General features: G+C 44.5%; 1 protein-coding gene across 1 annotated transcript in view; it reads right to left on the minus strand.

Annotated features, from left to right (window-relative positions):
* LOC126095477 (protein croquemort-like) overlaps positions 1 to 24,195 on the minus strand; it is a 117,376-nt gene that overhangs the window by 87,349 nt on the left and 5,832 nt on the right. Inside the window, exons 2-4 of the mRNA XM_049910268.1 lie at positions 8,568 to 8,712; positions 8,326 to 8,489; positions 8,067 to 8,208 (exon numbers count right to left, since the gene is read on the minus strand). Coding sequence (XP_049766225.1) covers positions 8,067 to 8,208; positions 8,326 to 8,489; positions 8,568 to 8,687 — 426 coding nt within the window. The 5' untranslated portion in view covers positions 8,688 to 8,712. The remainder of the gene's footprint in view (positions 1 to 8,066; positions 8,209 to 8,325; positions 8,490 to 8,567; positions 8,713 to 24,195) is intronic.

The following is a 24,195-nucleotide window of genomic DNA, read 5'->3' on the forward strand; positions in this document are numbered from 1 at the left end:
GGCAGACTGTCCATCTGAGCTACTCAAGCACGACTCACGCCCCGTCCTCACAGCTTTACTTCTGCCAGTACCTTGTCTCCTACCTTCCAAACTTTACAGAAGCTGTCCTGCGAACCTTGCAGAACTAGCACTGCTGAAAGAAAGGATATTGCTGAGACATGGCTTAGCCACAGCGGGGATGATATTTCCAGAATGAGATTTTCACTCTGCAGCGGATTGTGCGCTGATATGAAACTTTCTGGCAGATTAAAACTGTGTGCCGGACCGAGACTCTAACTCAGGACCTTTGCCTTTCGCGGGCAAGTGCTCTACCACTTGCCCGCGAAAGGCAAAGGTCCCGAGTTCGAGTCTCGGTCCGGCACACAGTTTTAATCTGCCAGGAAGATTCAAAGTGCTTGTTATCATAAAGTTCTGTATGATTGAAATAGTCAAATGTGAAAATTAAAGTACAGTAATACACTGAAGAGACAAATAAACTGGAACACTGCCTAATATCGTGTAGGACTTCTGCGAGCACGCAGAAGTGTCACAACACGACGTGGCATGCACTCGACTAATGTCTGAAGCAGTGCTGGAGGTAACTGAGCCCGCATCTCGTGGTCGTGCGGTAGCGTTCTCGCTTCCCACGCCCGGGTTCCCGGGTTCGATTCCCGGCGGGGTCAGGGATTTTCTCTGCCTCGTGAAGGCTGGGTGTTGTGTGCTGTCCTTAGGTTAGTTAGGTTTAAGTAGTTCTAAGTTCTAGGGGACTGATGACCATAGATGTTAAGTCCCATAGTGCTCAGAGCCATTTGAACCATTTTTGAGGTAACTGACACCATGAATCCTGTAGTGCTGTCCATAAATCCGTAAGAGTACGAAGGGGTGGAAATTTCATCTGAACAGAACGTTACAAGGCATCCCAGATATGCTCATGTTCATGTCTGGGGAGTCTGATGGCCAGCGGAAGTGTTTAAACAAATAAGAGTGAAAAAATATGGCATTTCCGTCTTTGATCGCTATTTTTTATTTTCAGTGACCGGTTTCAGGCTAGCTGCCCATCTTCAGATCATATATTGCAGTTACAGAGTAACTTGTCAGTACAGAACTATCGGTTCACTGTCACTGACACTGTCACTGACAGTGAACCGATAGTTCTGTACTGACAAGTTGCTCTGTAACTGCAATATATGATCTGAAGATGGGCAGCTAGCCTGAAACCGGTCATTGAAAAAAAAAAATAGCGATCAAAGACTGAAATGCCATATTTTCATTTAAAGAACGATCGCGGAAATCCCATTAAGACAATCATGTCTAGTTTTGATAAATAAGAGTGTTCCTGGAGGCACTCTGCTTCAATTCTGGTCGTGTGGGGAATCGCCTTGTCCTGCTAGAACTGTCCAAGTCCGTCGGAACGCACAATGGACATGAATGGATGCAGGTGATCAGACAGGATGCTTATGTATGTGTCACCTGTCAGAGTCGTATCTAGACGTATCAGAAGACGCAAACCACTCCAACTGTACACGCCCCACACCATTACAGAGTCTCCACCTGCTGACATGTAGGGTCCATGGATTCATGAGATTGTCTCCATACCCGTACACGTCCATCCGCTCGATAAAATATGAAACGAGACTCGCCCGACCAGGCAACATTTTTCCAGTCATCAACAGTATAATGGTGTTGACGGGCGTAGACGAGGCGTAAAGCTTTGTGTCGGGCAGTTATCAAGGGTACACGAGTGGGCTTTCTGCTCCGAAAGCCCATTTCGATGATGTTTCGTTGAATGGTTCGCACGCCGATACTTGTTAATGGCCCAGCATTGAAATCTGCAGCAATTTGCGGAAGGACTACACTTCTGTCACCCTGAACGATTCTCTTCAGATGTTGTTACTCACTTACTTACTTACTCCACGGCACTACGGTCCTCTGAGGACCTTGGCCTCCTCAATCGCAGATTTCCAATCGTCTCGGTCTTCAGCACGCCTGCGCCACCTCGTCACTCCTACTGCTCTCAGGTCGGCTTCCACATCTTCCAGCTATTTCACAATCGGTCTTCCTCTCCTTCTTCTATCGCTAGCATGTCCCATCATCATCTTCTTCGGGAGCCTTTTTTCTGTCATATGCTGGACATGTCCTAAGCCTTCCCATTTTGATTGAGGTTACCAAATCAGGTTCTTTATACAGAGCCCTTATTTCTTCATTAGCCCTAATTCTCCATATTCACCTTCTTTTACAGGACCAAACATCTTCCTCAGCACTTTCCTTACCCATACATTTAGCTTCTTTTCCAGAGCCTCCGTCAGTACCCATGCCTCACTGCTGGTTTCATCACTATTTTGTAGAATGTCAGTTTTAGTTTTTTACTTATGTTCTTACTTTTGAGCATGGTATATAGTGATCTATATGATCTGTCTGCAGCCTTACTTCTGTTTGTTATATCTGCCTCCACTTCGTTTTGTGATGTTACTACTGAGCCAAGATAAATAAGTTATCTACTCTTTCAAAATTGTACCCTTCTAAATGTAGATCATCTGTGTTTCTACTAACTCTCTCAGTGGCCATATTCTTAGATTTTGTCTCACTAATTTCTAAACCAAGGTTGTTGGCAGCGGCTTCAAACTCTTTCATGGCTGATGTGAGTGCCTTCATACTTCTAGCACTTATTACTACATCATATGCATAGCCTAAGATTTGCAGCAGTCTATTGTAAATATTGCCTCCTGGGTTTGTGGTTATTGATCTTACTGCATTCTCTAATACCAGGTTGAATAGTACTGGGGATAATGGGTCTCCCTGTCTTAGGCGTTCTTCCGTTGGGAGCGATCTTGACAGACAACCCTTAACTTTAACCTGGCTTTTGCTGTTTTCCAGGGTCATCATAGTTAATTTTATTAGCTTCTTAGGAAATATGAATGTCTGCATTGTTTCCCACAGTGCTGATCTTTTAACTCTGTCATAGGCCAGTTGAAAGTCTATAAAGTGATGTTCGAATCTTACATTAAATACACTCCTGGAAATTGAAATAAGAACACCGTGAATTCATTGTCCCAGGAAGGGGAAACTTTATTGACACATTCCTGGGGTCAGATACATCACATGATCACACTGACAGAACCACAGGCACATAGACACAGGCAACAGAGCATGCACAATGTCGGCACTAGTACAGTGTATATCCACCTTTCGCAGCAATGCAAGCTGCTATTCTCCCATGTAGACGATCGTAGAGATGCTGGATGTAGTCCTGTGGAACGGCTTGCCATGCCATTTCCACCTGGCGCCTCAGTTGGACCAGCGTTCGTGCTGGACGTGCAGACCTCGTGAGACGACGCTTCATCCAGTCCCAAACATGCTCAATGGGGGACAGATCCGGAGATCTTGCTGGCCAGGGTAGTTGACTTACACCTTCTAGAGCACGTTGGGTGGCACGGGATACATGCGGACGTGCATTGTCCTATTGGAACAGCAAGTTCCCTTGCCGGTCTAGGAATGGTAGAACGATGGGTTCGATGACGGTTTGGATGTACCGTGCACTATTCAGTGTCCCCTCGACGATCACCAGTGGTGTACGGCCAGTGTAGGAGATCGCTCCCCACACCATGATGCCGGGTGTTGGCCCTGTGTGCCTCGGTCGTATGCAGTCCTGATTGTGGCGCTCACCTGCACGGCGCCAAACACGCATACGACCATCATTGGCACCAAGGCAGAAGCGACTCTCATCGCTGAAGACGACACGTCTCCATTCGTCCCTCCATTCACGCCTGTCGCGACACCACTGGAGGCGGGCTGCACGATGTTGGGGCGTGAGCGGAAGACGGCCTAACGGTGTGCGGGACCGTAGCCCAGCTTCATGGAGACGGTTGCGAATGGTCCTCGCCGATACCCAGGAGCAACAGTGTCCCTAATTTGCTGGGAAGTGGCGGTGCGGTCCCCTACGGCACTGCGTAGGATCCTACGGTCTTGGCGTGCATCCGTGCGTCGCTGCGGTCCGGTCCCAGGTCGACGGGCACGTGCACCTTCCGCCGCCCACTGGCGACAACATCGATGTACTGTGGAGACCTCACGCCCCACGTGTTGAGCAATTCGGCGGTACGTCCACCCGGCCTCCCGCATGCCCACTATACGCCCTCGCTCAAAGTCCGTCAACTGCACATACGGTTCACGTCCACGCTGTCGCGGCATGCTACCAGTGTTAAAGACTGCGATGGAGCTCCGTATGCCACGGCAAACTGGCTGACACTGACGGCGGCGGTGCACAAATGCTGCGCAGCTAGCGCCATTCGACGGCCAACACCGCGGTTCCTGGTGTGTCCGCTGTGCCGTGCGTGTGATCATTGCTTGTACAGCCCTCTCGCAGTGTCCGGAGCAAGTATGGTGGGTCTGACACACCGGTGTCAATGTGTTCTTTTTTCCATTTCCAGGAGTGTACGTAAGTATTCTCCAGCATCATAAGTACTGTAAAGATATGGTCAGCTGTAGACCCCCCAGATCTAAAACCTACCTGGTACTCGCCTAGAATCTTTTCTACTCTTCTACTTACTCTCCTTGTTATAGCCGTAGAGCCGCGCGGGATTAGCCGAGCGGTCTGGGGCGCTGCAGTCATGGACTGTGCGGCTGGTCCCAGCGGAGATTCGAGTCCTCCCTCGGGCATGGGTTTGTGGTGTGTTTGTCCTTAGGATAATTTAAGTTAAGTACTGTGTAAGCTTAGGGACTGATGACCTTAGCAGTTGAGTCCCATAAGATTTCACACACATTTGATAATTTTTATAGCCGTAGAAAGGATTTTGTACACGATACTGAGCAGAGATATTCCTCGGTAGCTTTTACACTGCACATGTGATCCTTTCTTATGTATAGGGCAGATGGTTGCTAACGTCTTGTCCTCTGGCATTTTCTCTGTTTCCCAGGCCATTGTAATTATTTTATGTATCCTCCGTACTAATATTTCATCTCCGGGTTTTATCATTTCCGCCGTTACCAGGTCGTGTCCAGGAGGTTTGTTATTCCCAAGTTGCTTTATAATTACTCTTAGCTCTTCTATCGATGGTGGCTGTGTGTCTGCTGCATCATCATCTCCATCCAACTCTTGTTCTTTTTCAGTTTATTCTCTAGCCCCTTCATTTCTCTCTTCACTTACGACGTGTCTGTTTGACAGCAACACTTCAAATTGTTGTGCCCATGTTTCTATTATTTTTTCCTTCCCAACTATCAAACTGCCTGTCTCATCTTTCACCATGTCCATCCTCTCTTTATTTGTCCCACTCCATAAAAGAATTTCCTCCCCTGCTTATTTTCACTGTATTTCATCCATCCTTTCCCTTTCCTCTACTCTCTTTTTAATCCGCGCTAAATTCTTAGCTACCCTTCTCTTCTCTTTAAACATAGCCACATTATTTCATGTAGGTCTCCGTAACATTCTTTGTCTTCACACTCTAGACCTTACTTTTCTCCAACCCAGCCCTTCTGGCTTTAACTGCAATCATTTCTAAGGCATTGATTCTTACCAAAAGATGGTCTGAGTCAATATCCGCTCCTCTGCGGCTAATTATATCCAAAATATCTGAGGCATGCCGTCCATCTATCAGTACATGATATATTTGATTTCTCGTCAACCCATCTGGTGATATCCAAGTCTCCTTATGAATGTCTTTGTGTGGGGAAACACTTGCTTTTAATTACTAGTCTTTTGCTAAAAGCAAATTCAGTCAGTTTCCAACCATTGTTATTTGATTCCAGGTGATTACTATGAATATATGCCTTTCTCTTTACCTACTTTAGCATTACAATCCCCCAGGATAATTTTGACATCATACTTTGGCAGCTTATCATATTCTTGCTCCAATTTCTCATAAAATTCGTCTTTCTCTCCTTCAGCTGCATCTTCCGTTGGGGCATGCGCACTAATCAGTGACAAGTTGGAGAATTTTCCCTTCAGCCTTAATCGACATAATCTGGGGTTTATTGTTTCATATTCCACCATGGCGTGACTGACGGACTTCTTAACCATAAAACCTGTTCCCAATCTATTTTCTTCTTCCCCGCTATTGATCAAGGTATAATGCTGGAGATCAACCACCTCTGTTTGTTTCCATTTTATCTCTTGCAGTGCTGATACAGCAACTCGGTACCTCAGTAATTCCTCCTCGAGCTTCCTACTGGCTCCCGCCTGAAAGATACTTGTTACATTCCCTGTTCCGATATACCAAAATCGTTGTCGTTTGACCTGCCTTGGCTGTCTTGAGACAGTCCGGTTCACTCTGTGAATTGGTTGTTGTACAATGAGCTTTTTCCGATATGGTGTTGTTAGCCCCATGACCAACCCACAACCTGGAGGACCTGGATTTGTATCGGGTTTACTCCCTTAGGCAGACTGGCTTCACCACGTCTCTAGAGCCCTCCCTGCTCTATGTTGTAGGGAATTGACAAGGAAAAAGGATAGGATTAGGATAGGATAGGACAGGAGACAGGATTATTAGGTCGTTGTGAGACACACTTGGTCCGGTTCCTCCACTTCGGCCTGTCAGCATGGGTGATCCTGCTGGTAGCTACGCTACCGCTGGCATAGCTCTCTGGATCCAGAGCACGCAAACCTCCTCGCCCGCACGGACAGCGCTACATGAAGACGGTGTCCCCTGAGGAGGCCAGTCATCGTTAGTCCTGTTCTTTAGAATCTTTTTCCGACCGCAGCGATGTCGGAGATTTGATGTTTTACCGGATTTCTGATGTACACGGTAGACTCGTGAAATGGTCGTGCGCAAAAATCCCAACTTCATCACTACCTCGGAGATTATGTGTCCCATCGCTCTTGGGTCGACTATAACACCACGTTCAAACTCAGTTACATCTTGATAACCTGCCATTGTAGCAGCAGTAACCGATCAGACAACTGCGCCAGACACTTGTTGTCTTAAATAGGCGTTGCCGACCGCAGCACCGTATTCTAGCTGTTTACATATCTCTGTATTTCAATACCCATGCCTATACCAGTTTCTTTGGCGCTTCAGTGTAATTATTATAATACTATGGACATCTCTGCTAAACAGGAAATACAATAGAAAATGTGGCAAGAGCAAAAGTCTAAGAAACAGTCAGACTGTGTAAACAGTTAAGAAAAATGACATTTAATTCAAGTAAATATCCCATTGAATGTTTGAGCAGTGTCCTCGGAGAGTTTTCGGAGTTCGTCCACATTAGGTTTAGGACAAAATTCTGATTATTGACAGACATGACTTAAATAAAGTGATTAAAACTGAGACAAACGAGAATTAAAGCAATCTAAACATTAAAACCTTACTCAGATGGGAGGAGAACTGAGCCTTTCCACAAGCATAAGAGGCAACATTACGGGAAGAGCAAAGTAAGCGGGTATATGAAGTGGCAGATCTAGGAAATGGTTCAAATGGCTCTGAGCACTATGGGACTCAACATCTGAGGCCATGAGTCCCCTAGAACTTGCGACCGTAGCGGTCGCGCTGTTCCAGACTGAAGCGCCTAGGACCGCTCGGCCACAGCGGCCGGCCAGATCTAGGACACCAAAAGTTTCTTCAAGTAACGAGTTCTGATGGTAGAATGTATTAAAGTATAATTAAAGAAGTTATTGACACTGTATATTTAGATCAGAACAAGCTATGCAAGTGTATTGTATAGAGGAACTGGAAATGTTATAAGAGAATATCCAAATTAAGCAGTCATTTAAAAGACAGGACGAGGAGGTATTAAAAAAGGAAAAAAGGAAACTGTATCAGCACTATGAGAAAGTTGTGGGTTATCTACTAAAGCATCTATAACTTTCAGTTAGCCAATAAGGGAAAGGGGGCGAGGGCTCAATAGGCCAAAAGAATTGTCAGATAAGAAACAGATTGGATATGTATCAAAGACTATTCAGACTATGGAACTCATGAAGACTGTAGTAGTCATGCAGAATTGGGAGAATGGTACAAAAACGAAAAAAAAAAACCTACAAAGAAGTCAGTCATGATTAATACTACCAAAACCAGCAAGTTTTCATGCCAAGGAAGAATTTTCTCAGTAATTGCACTGTTTAAACTCGGCAGTCAATTGCGATGAAAACAGTCTCTACGTACCGCAGGCACGACGTTTATAGTTGTGACAAGATCATCTTCAGGGCCAACAGAATTTTTTTCATCAAAGTACCATGTTCTTATATTCTGAAAAGTTACCGTTTCGTTATCATTCCAGGCTGTGATATTTCTTTTATGATATTCCCTGAAAACATGAACGTTTTGAAGTTACAAGTGATTATTCCTCAATAGTCAAACGGCACATGTTGATCATTTCCAGATTTTAGATTCTCAAATAATCCAAAAGAAGAAAAAAACTTGCCTGTATACATATGGTCCCATTTCCACTAAATTTGGTTTAATGGTTGGATCCTGTTCGTACTCAGCTGCGTTGGAAACATTGAAAATGTAGAATTCCATGTACATCGGGATGGGAAGTTCTATCCAGTTGTTGTAGCTTGTCGAACCTTCAGATAAAACTAGTTGCTGGCGAGAGAGAAAAAATATTGTTAGGAAAGTTATATCTTTAAATATAACACATTTCATTACGTATTAAATACTCACAGATTTTAAAATGCTGTCCACTATCATGCTCATGAATCCTCCCAAGAACACTCCCACTACGAGCATGCCCCCTCCAATGCCAAAGACGAGAGTTTTCTTCGTTCTTACCGTGCATCTCATTTTTCAGGTTGGTTGTGTGCCTTTTCTTCTAGAACAACAGATACACAAACTTGAAAAGTATAATCTAATGCAATAGAAAAATACTTCAAAATTCCACAGAATCAACCGGCTAAAATTCCATTTGCTCCGTACATTCCTTGTATTAAAACCAAAATTTAACGACAGAATTTGCTACGCATTTTTTCACTGTTTCAACATAGAAGCGCATGTTTGTTTATATTATCTAGAATTATTCTACTACAGATAAACAGACTAAAGTGTGTATGTATTGTTCGAGCTGAGCCTATCACCCTGGAAGACAAAACGTCGCATCAGCGCCACTCAGTATCCTTCGGTCAACGTGACTCGAGCAAAACTCAGCTGCATCACAACCATCTTTCTTCATCCAATACTCTCATTTTTATTTTACTGACAAAAAGTTCTGTCGGTCAATCGTAGTATTTTTGTTTTTGTCTGTTATTTTCGTAGACAACTAATGCCCATCTTACAGAAAACTGTTATAGGGTCACTGGTGGTTTCTGTTAAAAGCATGCGCACTTGTTGCTACTTTTACAGCGCTAGATGTACATTTTTCTATCTCACCAACCAATCTGCAACTATTTAACAGAATGATCTCCCCTATGCCAACCCTCATGGATTCCGAAAACAACGATCATTTTAAACCCAGCTTGTGCTGTCCGCATGATATCGTGAGTCATGCATCAAAGCAGTCTGGTCATTTATTGTCTTCCGAAAACATTTTGCTCAGCACCACATGTACGGTTGGTACCGAAAGCACGACCGTCTGAGATATTAACCGAAATTTGTGACTGGATTGGGGATTTCTTGTTAGAGTAGACGCAACACGTTATCTTGAATGGAAAGTCATTGACAGATGTAGAAGGAAGTTCCGATATGCCTAAGAAATGTGTATTGGGATACTTTCTGTAGGCGTTGTATGTTAATGACCCTGCACACAATATTAATAGTAATCTCTGCACTTTGAAAAATGTTGCGGTTAGCTCTAATGAAAAGAACTGCACAAATATTCAATTGGATTTCGATAAGATTTCGAAGTGACCAAAAGATGTTCTGAAATGTATAGCTGTGCACTTAACAAAACAAAAGACCGTAATATCAGTAAGTAACAATTGCAATCAGTCGGCTGATACAAAGATGTAGGGTATGAAATGATACGAGCACATACTGTTGAATGACAGATAAAGCAAGTGCTAGAGTTCGGTTCATTGTTAGCCTAGGGGGAAAATTCAGGGAGACTGCTTACGGAACACTCATGCGACTCACACAAGGATAATGCTCAAGTGTGGAGGACCAGTACCAGACAGGACTAACAGGGGATATTGAACGCGTATAGAGAAGTCAGCACGAATGGTCACATGTTTGTTTGATGCTCGGGGAAGTTTCACGGAGATGCTGAAAAAACTGAAAAGGTAAATGCTCGAAGACAGTCGCTAAATATTTCGTGTATGCGTAGTTAACCACGTTATAGCAACCGGCTTTAGGTGATGAATTTAGGAATATACTAAAACTCCCCGTGCCTCGCTCCCGTAGAGATCGCGGTGACGGGATTACACTAATTACAGCGCACTCAGACGCGTTTAAGCAATCTTTCTTCCCGCGCTCCGTACATGAATGGAACGTGAAGAAACCATAACAACTCGTTCAATTGGAAGAATCCTCTGCAATGCACTCCACAAGGATTTGCAGAATATGGACATAAATGTATATTGAAATTGTGCTTCAACAACACTGATGTGACATAGGCATTATATTAGAAACAGTCATATTAAGTATCATAGGAGAAACTTTTAAAAAAACAGTCATATTAAGGGTCATAGCAGACATTTTTGAAATTTAGAGTGAGACACGAAGTTGAAGAAAAACTTTTTCAACAGTGTTCACTATTTTCTGCTTCATACTGCAAATTTCATATACACTACTGGCCATTAAAATTCCTACACCAAGAAGAAATCCAGATAATAAACGGGTATTCATTGGACAAATATATTATACTAGAACTGACATGTGATTATATTTTCACGCAGTTTGGGTGCATAGATCCTGAGAAATCAGTAGCCAGAACAACCACCTCTGGCCGTAATAACGACCTTGATACGTCTGGGCATTGAGTCAACCAGAGCTTGGATGACGTGTACAGGTACAAGTGTCCATGCAGCTTAAACACAATACCACAGTTCATCAAGAGTAGTGACTGGCGTATTGTGAGAGCCAGTTGCTCGGCCACCATTGACCAGATGTTTTCAGTTGGTGAGAGATCTGAAGAATATGCTGGCCAGGGCAGCAGTCGAACATTTTCTGTATCCAGAAAGGCCAGTATAGGACCTGCAACATGCGGTCGTGCATTATCCTGCTGAAATGTAGGGTTTCGCAGGGATCGAACGAAGGGTACAGCCACGACTCGTAACACATCTGAAATGTAACGTCCACTGTTCAAAGTGCCGTCAATGCGAACAAGTGGTGACCAATGGCACCCCATACCATCACGCCGGGTGATACGCCAGTATGGCGATGACGAATACACGCTTCCAATGTGCGTTCACCGCGATGTCGCCAAACACGAATGCGCCCATCAAAATGCTGTAAACAGAACCTGGATTCATCGGAAAAAATGACATTTTGCCATTCGTGCATCCAGGTTCGTCGTTGAGTACACCATTGCAGGCGCTCCTGTCTGTGATGCAGCGTCAAGGGTAACCACAGCCATGGTCTCCGAGCTGATAGTCAATGCTGCTTCAAACGTCTTCGAAATGTTCGGGCAGATGGTTGTTGTCTTACAAACGTCCCCATCTGTTGACACAGGGATCGAGACGTGGCTGTACGATCCGTTACAGCCATGCGGATAAGATGCCTGTGCTAGTGATACGAGGCCGTTGGGATCCGGCACGGCGTTCCGTATTACCCTCCTGAACAGACCGATTCCATATTCTGCTAACAGACATTGGATCTCGACCAACGCGAGCAGCAATGTCGCGATACGATAAACCGCAATCGCGATAGGCTGCAGTCCGACCCTTATCGAAGTCGGATACGTGATGGTACGCGTCTCTCCTCCCTACACGAGGCATCACAACAACGTTTCACCAGACAACGCCGGTCAACTGCTGTTTGTGTATGAAAAATCGGTTGGAAACTTTCCCTAGGTCAGCACGTTGTAGGTGTCGCCACCGGCGCCAACCAACATGTACACTATCGGCCATTAAAATTGCTACACCATGAAGATGACGTGCTACAGACGTGAAATTTTACTATGCTATGATATACAGATGATTGGCTTTTCAGAGCATTCACACAAGGTTGGCGTCGGTGGCGAAACCCACAACGTGCGAACATGAGGAAAGTTTCCAACCGATTACTCATACACAAACAGCAGTTGACCGGCGTTGCCTGGTGAAACGTTGTTGCGATACCTCGTGTAAGGAGGAGAAATGCGTACCATCACGTGTCCGACTTTGATAAAGGTCGGATTGTAGCCTATCGCGATTGCGCTTTGTCGTATCGCGACATTGCTACTCGCGTTGGTCAAGATCCAATGACTGTCAGCAGAATATGGAATCGGTGGGTTCAGGAGGGTAATACGGAACACCGTGCCGGATCCCAACGGCCTCGTATCACTAGCAGTCGAGATGACAGGCATCTTATCCGCATGGCTATAACGGATCGTGGAGCCACGTCTCGATCACTGAGTCAACAGATGGGAACGTTTGCAAGACAACAACCATCTGCACGAACAGTTCGACGACGTTTGCAGCAGCATGGGCTATCAGCTCGGAGACCATGGCTGCGGTTACCCTTGACGCTGCATCACAGACAGGAGCGCCTGCAATGGTTTACTCCACGACGAACCTGGGTGCACGAATGGTAAAACGTCATTTTTTCGGATGAATCCAGGTTCTGTATACAGCATCATGATGGTCGCGTCCGTGTTTGGCGACATCGCGGTGAACGCACATTGGAAGCGGTATTCGTCATCGCCATACAGTAGTATCACCCGGCGTGATGGTATGGGGTGCCATTGGTTACACGTCTTGGTCACCTCTTGTTCGCATTGACGGCGCTTTCAACAGAGAACGTTACATTTCAGATGTGTTACGACCCGTGGCTCTACCCTTCATTCGATCCCTGCGGTACCCTACATTTCAGCAGTATAATGCACGACCGCATGTTTCGGATCCTGTGCGGGCCTTTCTGGATACAGAAAATGTTCGACTGCTGCCCTGGCCAGCACATTCTCCAGATCTCTCACCAGTTGAAAACGTCTGGTCAATGGTGGCCGAGCAGCTGGCTCGTTACAATACGCCAGTCTCTTCTCTTGATGAACTGTGGTATCGTGTTGAAGCTGCATGGGCAGCTATACCTGTACACGCTATGTCTGACTAAATGCCCAGGCGCATCAAGGCCGTTATTACAGCCAGAGGTGGTAGTTCGGGGTACTGATTTCTCAGGATCTATGCACCCAAATTGCGTGAAAATGTAATCACATGTCAGTTCTAGTATAATATATTTGTCCAATGAATACCCGTTTATCATCTGCATTTCTTTTTGGTGTAGCAGTTTTAATGGCCAGTAGTGTATATGTCCTGCCGGAAAAAAAAGATTGTACGCTCTTTTAGAGGTTATCAATTTACTCAAGATTTATTTTCCCAACGGTACATAGGGAGTACTTGAAATGAGTAGATTTACAGATCAATAGCACAAGACGTTTTGAGGCACCAGGTACTGACTCATGCTGAAACGCCCATATTAGTACGTGGTGTAGCCTCCTCAGCGTCAATGCAGGCGCTGACTCTGGCATCCAGTCGATCGTGTTGATGGCGAATACTGCCCTGGGGTACGTTATGCTACGCCTGTTTTACCTGTTTACGTACTTCTGTAGAGTTGTTTGTTGAACAGTAGCAAGAGATACTTGTCGTCTCATCATATCCTACACGTGCTGGATTGGAGACAAGTGGAGAGCGTGCTGGCCGTGGAAGTTGTTGCACATCTTGCGTAGTTTGTTGAGTTTCACGGGCTGTGTGTGTCGAGCATTGTCCTGTTGGAACAACACATCATCTTCCTGTTGCAAGAACGGCAAAAGAACGGATCTAACAACATTCTGGACTTTTCAAGCGCTGCTTAGCGTCCCCTCCAGAAACACCAAAGGTGAGAGAGTTGTAGCTTATTGCACCCCAGACATTAAGACCCGTCTTGGACGAAAGCACTCTGTGAGACAGCGCTTACCAGGTCTATGCCGTACGTGCAAACGACCGTCGTTCCCGTGCATGCAGAATCTGCTTTCATCCCTGAAGACCACAGCGCGCCATTCCACCTTAAAGTGATCTTCTGATGGCACCATTCGAACCCCGCACGTCTATTCTACGGCGTGAGTGGAAGACAGGCTAGATGAGTGTGTGCGTTAACCTGATGGAAAATGCCACCGCTTTCGGGGAATACATTAAGCATGGAGGGATGCGCCGGCTGGAGTGGCCGAGCGGTTCTAGGCGCTTCAGTCTGTAACCGCGCGACCGCTACGTCGCAGGTTCCAATCCAGCCTCGGGTATGGATTTATGAGATGTCCTTAGGTTAGTTAGGTTTAAGTAGGTCTAAGTTTTAGGGGACTGATGACCTCAGCTGTTAAGTCCTATAATGCTCAGAGCCATTTGAACCATTTTGAACCATGAAGGGATGCAGGCAGTCCGCAGTAATGTTCAGTTGTCAGCAGCAGTCATGGAGCCTTGGATTACTGCAACTGGTCCCATGGAAGACGAGGTGAACGTACTGCGTAGTACAGTTCTCCTCCCACTTGAGTCCGTGTTCTCTTTCTAGCAGGACTTCACCAGGATGACTGACCCCAGAAACCCCTGCCTTCCCTCTATCCTCTATTAGGACACAACAGGGTGGAACAAGCTCGCACAGAAGAGACAAGGGAGGAAAGCTGCGCCAAAGCAGTTTTCGGAATGAGGACCACGATAACAAAGTGCCACGTGTACATCACTCTTGCAGTCTCTGACTGAGATACAAAAAAGAGGAACTGGTTGGTGTTGTATTATTCATGAGATGTTATTGGTTACAGAGATAAAAGTTGGAAATTAGAGTTTACGGTTGAGGCGGTACTGTTAGTATGCTCCACCTAAGCCTTGCTAGCTAATAACATGAGAGGCTCACTGTGTTGATCATAGGAGTTCTGTGTGTCACAAGGAGGAGATAGTCGACTCCATTTTCACATACGTTGTTTTATTTTTACTTGTCACACTTCCTACAACGGCTCTTTACCCCTCCATGAGAGTATGAGTGAATGAAGTACGAATGTTTGGGTAACAGAAGGGTAGGAGTAACCAGAGATTGGTAGAATGTGGTGATCTTGATAAAAAGGCATCATTGGGCAAGGCTAAGCAAAAAGATTTAAGGAGGTTTTTGCAAGATATTGACAGTTTATGACATCAGGTGGTTCAAGCAACAGGAAACTTACTCCTCTCGCCGCCCTCCTCCCCCCCCCCCCCCCTGCCCGCTCTCCCAGTACTTATAATTGGTAGCGTCGGCCGTGGGTGCACCATATTTAACCACTGTTCTGCAGGAGGTCCTGGAATGAGGACGCCTCCGTGACAGGTACGCTGGTAAGTTAAGAAAAACGGTTATAAAATGAGTTATATTATTGTGGAACCTGCTGAAATGTATTGTTTAGTGTCAGTACAGATCAGTAAATATTGGAAGAAGTGGTAATTCTCGTAATTTTGATAAATCAAGTGATTGCAGTAAATGTGGTCACAACCGTTAGCCATCGGCTTAGCATTTCTATTTGTGAATGTTACTAGCCGCGCAGTTGAGAGAACGGACGATATAATGCATTTTTATTTACAGTTTTTGTGAATTTTATTTAATTTTAACGATCAGTCCTTTGTTTCTTGGTGCCAAATACATGTTCACTCCGGAGGTGTAGGCGTAAGTGAGCCTTAAGCCACTGAAATCCAGAGTTCGCAGGTGCTTATCGACTTTTAGAAATTGCTATAACTAATAGAAAGTTAGTTAGGATATTTTTAAGGGATTATTTTCGGAATTTTGTGGTATTTCTTTGTGACCTGGTGATGAACAAGTTCGCGCCAATTGTGTGTGTGAGGTTTAACCTTCAGAAATTCGTGATATTACTCGAGTTTATTATTCTTCTGAATGATTGCTAAGGGACTGGGTTAAAATAATTTTTCTGTGATATTTTGTGTATTTAGCGTCGTTTTCTTTGTGCTCTGTCTGTGACCACGTCTTTCGCCGCAATTTTCGGAAGCAGCATGTAAAGATTAGCAATCAGAGTTTTGTGTGTGTTACCTTAACGTTAAACAATTGTCATTAGAAACAGGAGCTCAGTGAGCATAGCTTCATTGATTTGTAATGAATAGTTTAGTTGATTTCTTTGTGAATGATGGTGGAGCTACATGGCCTACCGCGTGTGCATGTCGATTCCTGAGAGGCTTTAGAATGTGACAAATTGAGTCAATGAAGTTTTTGTATTTGTTTGGTCGCGTCGTACTACGTCTAACATTAAAACACTAAACTAACTATAGCTTCTGATTCATTGTTTACTTGCGATGAGTGATCCATGCGCAAAAAGTTTTATAGTTTACATACTTGGAAGCCTAATAAATTTAGATTATACAAGTGCCTCATATGTTGAAATCGACTCCGTTACACTATGTCAGTATGAAATTATATGGACATACTACGTTTCAAACTTTTCAGTACACTGAAAACCTGTATTTACAAGAAAAATGTAACTAGCAATTCCGTCCTTGAAACAACCTTACCGACCACAACTATAGCGATCGTATTTATTCAATGATACAAAGGCTATGGTACGCATCTACGGAATTATTCAGGTTGTAAGAAGTGTATGGAGATTAACAGTCTGTCATGTATAATCTACAAACTCTCGAGGTGGGACCCCTTACTGTGTGTACACCGTGCTGAACGATAAGCTACAGTTGCGCGCTGCAGCAGAACTAGAACCCTGGACACCATTCTTTTTCGGAAAACGCATTTCACATTCTACATCTACATCTACATTTATACTCCGCAAGCCACCCAACGGTGTGTGGCGGAGGACACTTTACGTGTCACTGTCATTACCTCCCTTTCCTGTTCCAGTCGCGTATGGTTCGCGGGAAGAACGACTGTCTGAAAGCCTCTGTGCGCGCTCTAATCTCTCTAATTTTACATTGGTGATCTCCTCGGGAGGTATAAGTAGGGGGAAGCAATATATTCGATACCTCATCCAGAAACGCACCCACCCTCTCTAAACCTGGCGATGCAGAGCGTCTTTCTTGCAGAGTCTGCCACTTGAGTTGTTAAACATCTCCGTAACGCTATCACGGTTACCAAATAACCCTGTGACGAAACGTGCCGCTCTTCTTTGGATCTTCTCTATCTCCTCCGTCAACCCGATCTGGTGCGGATCCCACACTGATGAGCAATACTCAAGTATAGGTCGAACGAGTGTTTTGTAAGCCACCTCCTTTGTTGATGGACTACATTTTCTAAGGACTCTCCCAATGAATCTCAACCTGGTACCCGCCTTACCAACAATTAATTTTATATGATCATTCCACTTCAAATCGTTCCGCACGCATACCCGCAGATATTTTACAGAAGTAACTGCTACCAGTGTTTCTTCCGCTATCATATAATCATACAATAAAGGATCCTTCTTTCTATGCATTCTCAATACATTACATTTGTCTATGTTAAGGGTCAATTGCCACTCCCTGCACCAAGTGCCTATCCGCTGCAGATCCTCCTGCATTTCGCTACAATTTTCTAATGCTGCAACTTCTCTGTATACTACAGCATCGTCCGCGAAAAGCCGCATTGAACTTCCGACACTATCTACTAGGTCATTTATATATATTGTGAAAAGCAATGGTCCCCTTAACACTCCCCTGTGGCACGCCAGAGGTTACTTTAACTTCTGTAGACGTCTCTCCGTTGATAACAACTTGCTGTGTTCTGTTTGCTAAAAACTCTTCAATCCAGCCACACAGCTGGTCTGATATTCCGTAGGCTCTTACTTTGTTTATCAGGCGACAGTGCGGAACTGTATCGAACGCCTTCCGGAAGTCAAGAAAAATAGCATCTACCTGGGGGCCTGTATCTAATATTGTCTGGGTCTCATGAACAAATAAAGCGAGTTGGGTCTCACACGATCGCTGTTTCCGGAATCCATGTTGATTCCTACATAGTAGATTCTGAGTTTCCAAAAACGACATGATACTCGAGCGAAAAACATGTTCTAAAATTCTACAACAGATCGACGTCAGAGATATAGGTCTATAGTTTTGCGCATCTGCTCGACGACCCTTCTTGAAGACTGGGACTACCTGTGCTCTTTTCCAATCATTTGGAACCTTCCGTTCCTCTAGAGATTTGCGGTACACGGCTGTTAGAAGGGGGGCAAGTTCTTTCGCGTACTCTGTGTAGAATCGAATTGGTATCCCGTCAGGTCCAGTGGACTTTCCTCTGTTGAGTGATTCCAGTTGCTTTTCTATTCCTTGGACACTTATTTCGATGTCAGCCATTTTTTCGTTTGTGCGAGGATTTAGAGAAGGAACTGCTGTGTGGTCCTCTTCTGTGAAACAGCTTTGGAAAAAGGTGTTTAGTATTTCAGCTTTACGCTTGTCATCCTCTGTTTCAATTCCATCATCATCCCGGAGTGTCTGGACATGCTGTTTCGAGCCACTTACTAATTTAACGTAAGACCAGAACTTCCTAGGATTTTCTGTCAAGTCGGTACCTAGTATTTTACTTTCGAATTCACTAAACGCTTCACGCATAGCCCTCCTTACGCTAACTTTGACATCGTTTAGCTTCTGTTTGTCTGAGAGGTTTTGGCTGCGTTTAAACTTGGAGTGAAGCTCTCTTTGCTTTCGCAGTAGTTTCCTAACTTTGTTGTTGTACCACGGTGGGTTTTTCCCGTCCCTCACAGTTTTCCTCGGCACGTACATGTCTAAAACGCATTTTACGGTTGCCTTGACCTTTTTCCATAAACACTCAACATTGTCAGTGTCGGAACAGAAATTTTCGTTTTGATCTGTTAGGTAGTCTGAAATCTGCCTTCCATTACTCTTGCTAAACAGATAAAACTTCCTCCCTTTTTTTATATTCCTATTAACTTCCATATTCAGGGATGCTGCAACGGCCTTATGATCACATTGAGCAGCGCTCGTGATTTAACTTGCCAGTAACAGGCATCTGCGTTCGAATCATTGTGCGACACATATTTCCGCCATAAATATTCGACAAAAGCTTGATCTCTTTGACACCCACCTCTCGACTACTTTCGGTATGGAGATACCAAATGCATCCAGAGATCACTAAACCATGTAAAATGTATTAACTAAACCCTTGCGTATCGCTGCTGTATCATTAGATCTGATGATGGTTGCAAAGCTGAAACCGGTAACCAATTTTAGCAAAGTAGCATGTGAACAAGACACTGATTTATGAAACTTAATGGCAAATTAAAATCATGAGGCGGACCGCGACTTGAAGTAGGGACAGTTGCCTTTCACGAAAGACAAAGGTCCCGAGTTAGAGTCTCGGTCTGGCAAACGGTTTTGATGTATCACGAAATTTCATATCAGTGTACACTCCGCTGCAGAGTGAAAATTTCATTCTGGACACTGATTTTTATAATCTAAAATGATGAACTCAGAACTAGGAGAAAGCTGCACTGTTATCTCTTGTAAGATGTGGCTGCGCAGGCACATCAATGCTAGACTAGAGCAAGGTTCAACACTTGATGAACGTATTAGGTAACTATTGCGATGAACTTATCTGGGGTGAACATTGCGTCTTTACAACGCCCATTAGCCTTTGTTAACCCGCTCCTAGATATGCACTCCGCAAGCCATCGTGTAGTCAGTTCTGTATGGCACAGGGTACCTGATCTACTTCAATAATCCGTCTCCCCATCCCGTTTCCATTCCCGAATGCCCGAGGGAAGAAAGATTGTCGGTAATCTTCGGTGTAAGTCCAAAACCATCTTCTTTCCGTCGTAGCAATTACGGGAGACATAGTTGTATTCTGTCATTTCAGTCATATTGAACCGTAAACTCTTGGAACTTTTATAGTAAGGCTCGCCACGATGCACAGCCCCTTCTTGTAGCGTCTCCCATTCGAAATAGCTAACTGGTGACGAACCGGCCAGCTGTTCTTTGTATCTTCTCACTCTCTTCTGTTAATCCCAACTGTAAAGGATGTCAGACAGATGAAATCTGCTTCTGGATCGGTTGAACGCAGGTTTCGATAGGGATCTCATTACTGAGTAAATGACAAGTAATCTTAATTCATTGTGGCGTAAAAGACGGCAATGATCCATTAATTTCTGCAGTGAATGTTGGCAGTTTAGGCAGTTTCACTAACCAGCCACACATGAATTACTCTACTGGCCATTACAACTGCTACACCAAAAAGAAACGCAGATGATAAACGGGTATTCATTGGACAAATATATTATACTAGAACTAACATGTGATTACATTTTCACGCAATTTGGGTGCATAGATTCTGAGAAATCACTACCCAGAACAACCTCCTCTGGTCATAATAACGGCCTTGATAAGCCAGGGCACTGAACCAAACAGAGCTTGGATGGCGTGTACAGGTACAGCTGCTCATGCAGCTTCAACACGATACCACATTTCATCAAGATTAGTGACTGGGGTATTGTGTGGAGCCAGTTGCTCGGCCACCATTGACCAGACACTTTCAATTGGTGAGAAATCTGGAGAATGTGATGGCCAGGGCAGCAATCGAACATTTTCTGTATCCAGAAAGGCCCGTTCAGGACCTGCAACATGCGGTCGTGCATTATCCTGCTGAAATGTAGGGTTTCGCAGGGATCGAATGAAGGATAGAGCCACGGGTCGTAAAACATCTGAAATGTAACGTTCACTGTTCAAAGTGCCGTCAATGCGAACAAGAGGTGACCGAGACGTGTAACCAATGGCACCCCATACCATCACGCCGGGTGATACGCCAGTATGGCGATGACGAATACACGCTTCCAATGTGCGTTCACCGCGATGTCGCCAAACACGGATGCGAGCATCAAGATGCTGTAAACAGAACCTGGATTCATCCGAAAATATGACGTTTTGCCATTCGTGCACCCAGGTTCGTCGTTGAGTACACCATTGCAGGCGCTCCTGTCTGTGATGCAGCGTCAAGGGTAACCGCAGCCATGGTCTCCGAGCTGATAGTCAATGCTGCTTCAAACGTCTCCGAACTGTTCGTGCAGATGGTTGTTGTCTTGCAAATGTCCCCATCTGTTGACTCAGGGATCGAGACGTGTCTGTACGATCCGTTACAGCCATGCGGATAAGATGCCTGTCATCTCGACTGCTAGTGATACGAGGCCGTTGGGATCCAGCACGGCGTTCCGTATTACCCTCCTGAACCCACCGGTTCCATATTCTGCTAACAGTCATTGGATCTAGACCTGTATCAAAGTCGGAAACGTGATGGTACGCATTTCTCCTCCTTACACGAGGCATCACAGCAACGTTTCACCAGGCAACGCCGGTCAACTGCTGTTTGTGTATGAAAAATCGGTTGGAAACTTTCCTCATGTCAGCACGTTGTAGGTGCCGCCACCGACGCCAACCTTATGTGAATGCTCTGAGAAGCTAATCATTTGCATATCACAGCATCTTCTTCTTGTCGGTTAAATTACGCCTCTGTAGCACGTCATCTTCGTGGTGTAGCAATTTTAATGGCCTGTCGTGTATTGTAGTAATTTTTGAGTAGCAACTATGCAGTCTTTCTCCTAAATACATTTCCTTTTGCTCACAGTACATTAACAATTAGAACCTGTCAACTTCAGTTACTACACTAACATTAGAAAGGATATCAAATAACAGACTGTTACTTACTGTTCGTGTACGAGGGAGTGCTGAAAAGTAATGCCTCCGAATTTTTTATGTGATAACTCTCAAAGATTTTTAAATAAAAGAAGCTTTATTTAAATTCTGCATCTTTATTCTTCATGTCTACATATTTATTCCTCAACATAGTCCTTCTGGCAACGAATGTGTTTCTCCCAATGAGAGACCGGTTTATTGTTACTGCAACTGTAGAATGTTTGATTTTCTGGAGGGAGCCACAATCTCACCTCTGCTTGTACCGCATTTATCACTATCAAAGTAAAGTCCTCGAACGTGTTCTTTAACTTTTGCAAACACATCGAAATCGGATGGGGTCAAGATGAGGTTAGCACCACCGTTTCTTTCATTATGAGCACGAACAACCCCACGTTGCACATGACCGATGTCAAAACAATCATAACCGTACACTGCTTTCATTCTTCTATGGGTTTCAGTCGGAGGCACGTTTTCTGCGGTTAGAAACTCGATTACACCACGCTGATTCTCTCGTACCGATGTAGTTGTTACACACCGCCATGTTACACGCTACAATTCGAAGCCCTCTAGTAGCACAGATATGCAACTTTCTTCAAAATGGGTCAAATGGCTCTGAGCACTATGGGACTTAACATCTATGGTCATCAGTCCCCTAGAACTTAGAACTACTTAAACCTAACTAACCTAAGGACAGCACACAACACCCAGCCATCACGAGGCAGAGAAAATCCCTGACCCTGCCGGGAATCGAACCCGGGAACCCGGGCGTGGGAAGCGAGAACGCTACCGCACGACCACGAGATGCGGGCCAACTTTCTTCAACGAAGCCGTAAAGTCGACCGAATAACATCCATGACGTCTAATACCTCAACCGACATTGAGAACAGAATAAAAAATTCGGAGACATTGCTTTTCAGCACACCATCGGTCATTATATTTTAACTGCAGCATTAAAAAAAATGTTTCAAATGGCTCTGAGCACTATGCGACTTAACTCCTGAGATCATCAGTCGCCTAGAACTTAGAACTAGTTAAACCTAACTAACCTAAGGACATTAAACACATCCATGCCCTAGGCAGAATTCGAACTTGCGACCGTAGCGGTCGCTCGGCTCCAGACTGTAGCGCCTAGAACCGCACGGCCACTCCGCCCGGCAACTGCAGCATCATATTACATTCATTTGCTAATGGAAGTCGTCCTAAACAATACATCATAATTTCAGGAGAACAGTGATGTCCATACCTGTAACACCAGAGGAACAAATGACCTTAACTGCCCATTATTAAAACCGTCAGTCACTCACAAAGGTGTTCAATAAGCAGCAACAAGACTTTTTGATTATTTGCCAATAACATAAAATGTCTGACAGTTTGCAACCTAAAATCATTTCTCCTGGACAACTCCTACTATTCAGTGGTCGAATTTGTGCTTAAAAACAGGTAGGCTGCTATAAAAAAACCTTTTTTAAGTGTAGCCGGATAATTACGACTAAAAATAACGTATTCTTTAATGTTACACGATAGATAGCCTGTAAACTGACTCCTTACACATCATTTATGTAAAAGAAACTTTGAAATAATCTACATGACATACAATTAACTAATTAAATTATAGTACGAAGGATACATTATTAAATTTTGTGTGTGACTTGTTGGTGCAGGATGCAAAATTTATACACAGAACTGCAACCAGTGGTAGCAATACAGTTAGGTATCTATTCGAACTGAGCTTGGATGACAAATACATGTGTATAGTTCCACGCTGCTTCAACTCTGTACAAAGAAGTCTGTCAACCACAGTGACTGGCAAGTGTTGGCGTGCTAGTTTGTCAGCAGCCTGTGACTATACCTTTATCTAGAGACCTACAGACCAGGCCAACCAACACTCGAAAACGCTCTGAATTAAGGGGGGGGGGGGGTCAAGAAAGGCCAGGAAACATGCGGTCTTATGTTATCTTGTTGAATGATAACGTCACGGAGATCTCGAACGTACAACGCAGTCATCGTACTTAACACATCAGGAGCGTAATGAGTGAGTCCAAAATACCGGCTCTGCACACTGGAAGTGATTAGGGTGTTTACCCCATACGATCTAAATCTAACCGTACGTATCCACACATACTCTGCAAGCCACAGTACGATGCGTGGCGGAGGGTACGTTTACCCAGTACTAGTCATTTCACTTCCTCTTCCACTAGCAAATAGAGCGACGGAGAAACGACTATATGCCTCCGTGCGAGTCCTAATTTCTCTTATGTTCGCGATCCTTACGCAGAAATGTAGGTTGGCGGCAGTAGGATCGATACACAGTCAGTTTGAAATGCCAATTTTCTAAATTTTCTCAATATTGTTTCTCGAAAAGAACATCGCATTCCCTTCAGTGATTCCCATTTCAGTTCACGAAGCATCTCCGATGTTCCCTTTAATCTGACCTGGTGTTGATCCCAAATGTTCGTGCAATCCGCAAGAATGGGTCGCACTAGTGTTGTTTGCGGTCTCTTTCACAGATGAGACGCTCTTTCCTAAACCTCTCCCAATAAAACGAAGTTGACCATTCGCCTTACATGATCCTTCCGTTTCGTATCGCTTTGCAACTTTACGCCTGG

This window comes from Schistocerca cancellata, chromosome 8, assembly GCF_023864275.1.
Source record: "Schistocerca cancellata isolate TAMUIC-IGC-003103 chromosome 8, iqSchCanc2.1, whole genome shotgun sequence".
NCBI lineage: Eukaryota > Metazoa > Arthropoda > Insecta > Orthoptera > Acrididae > Schistocerca > Schistocerca cancellata.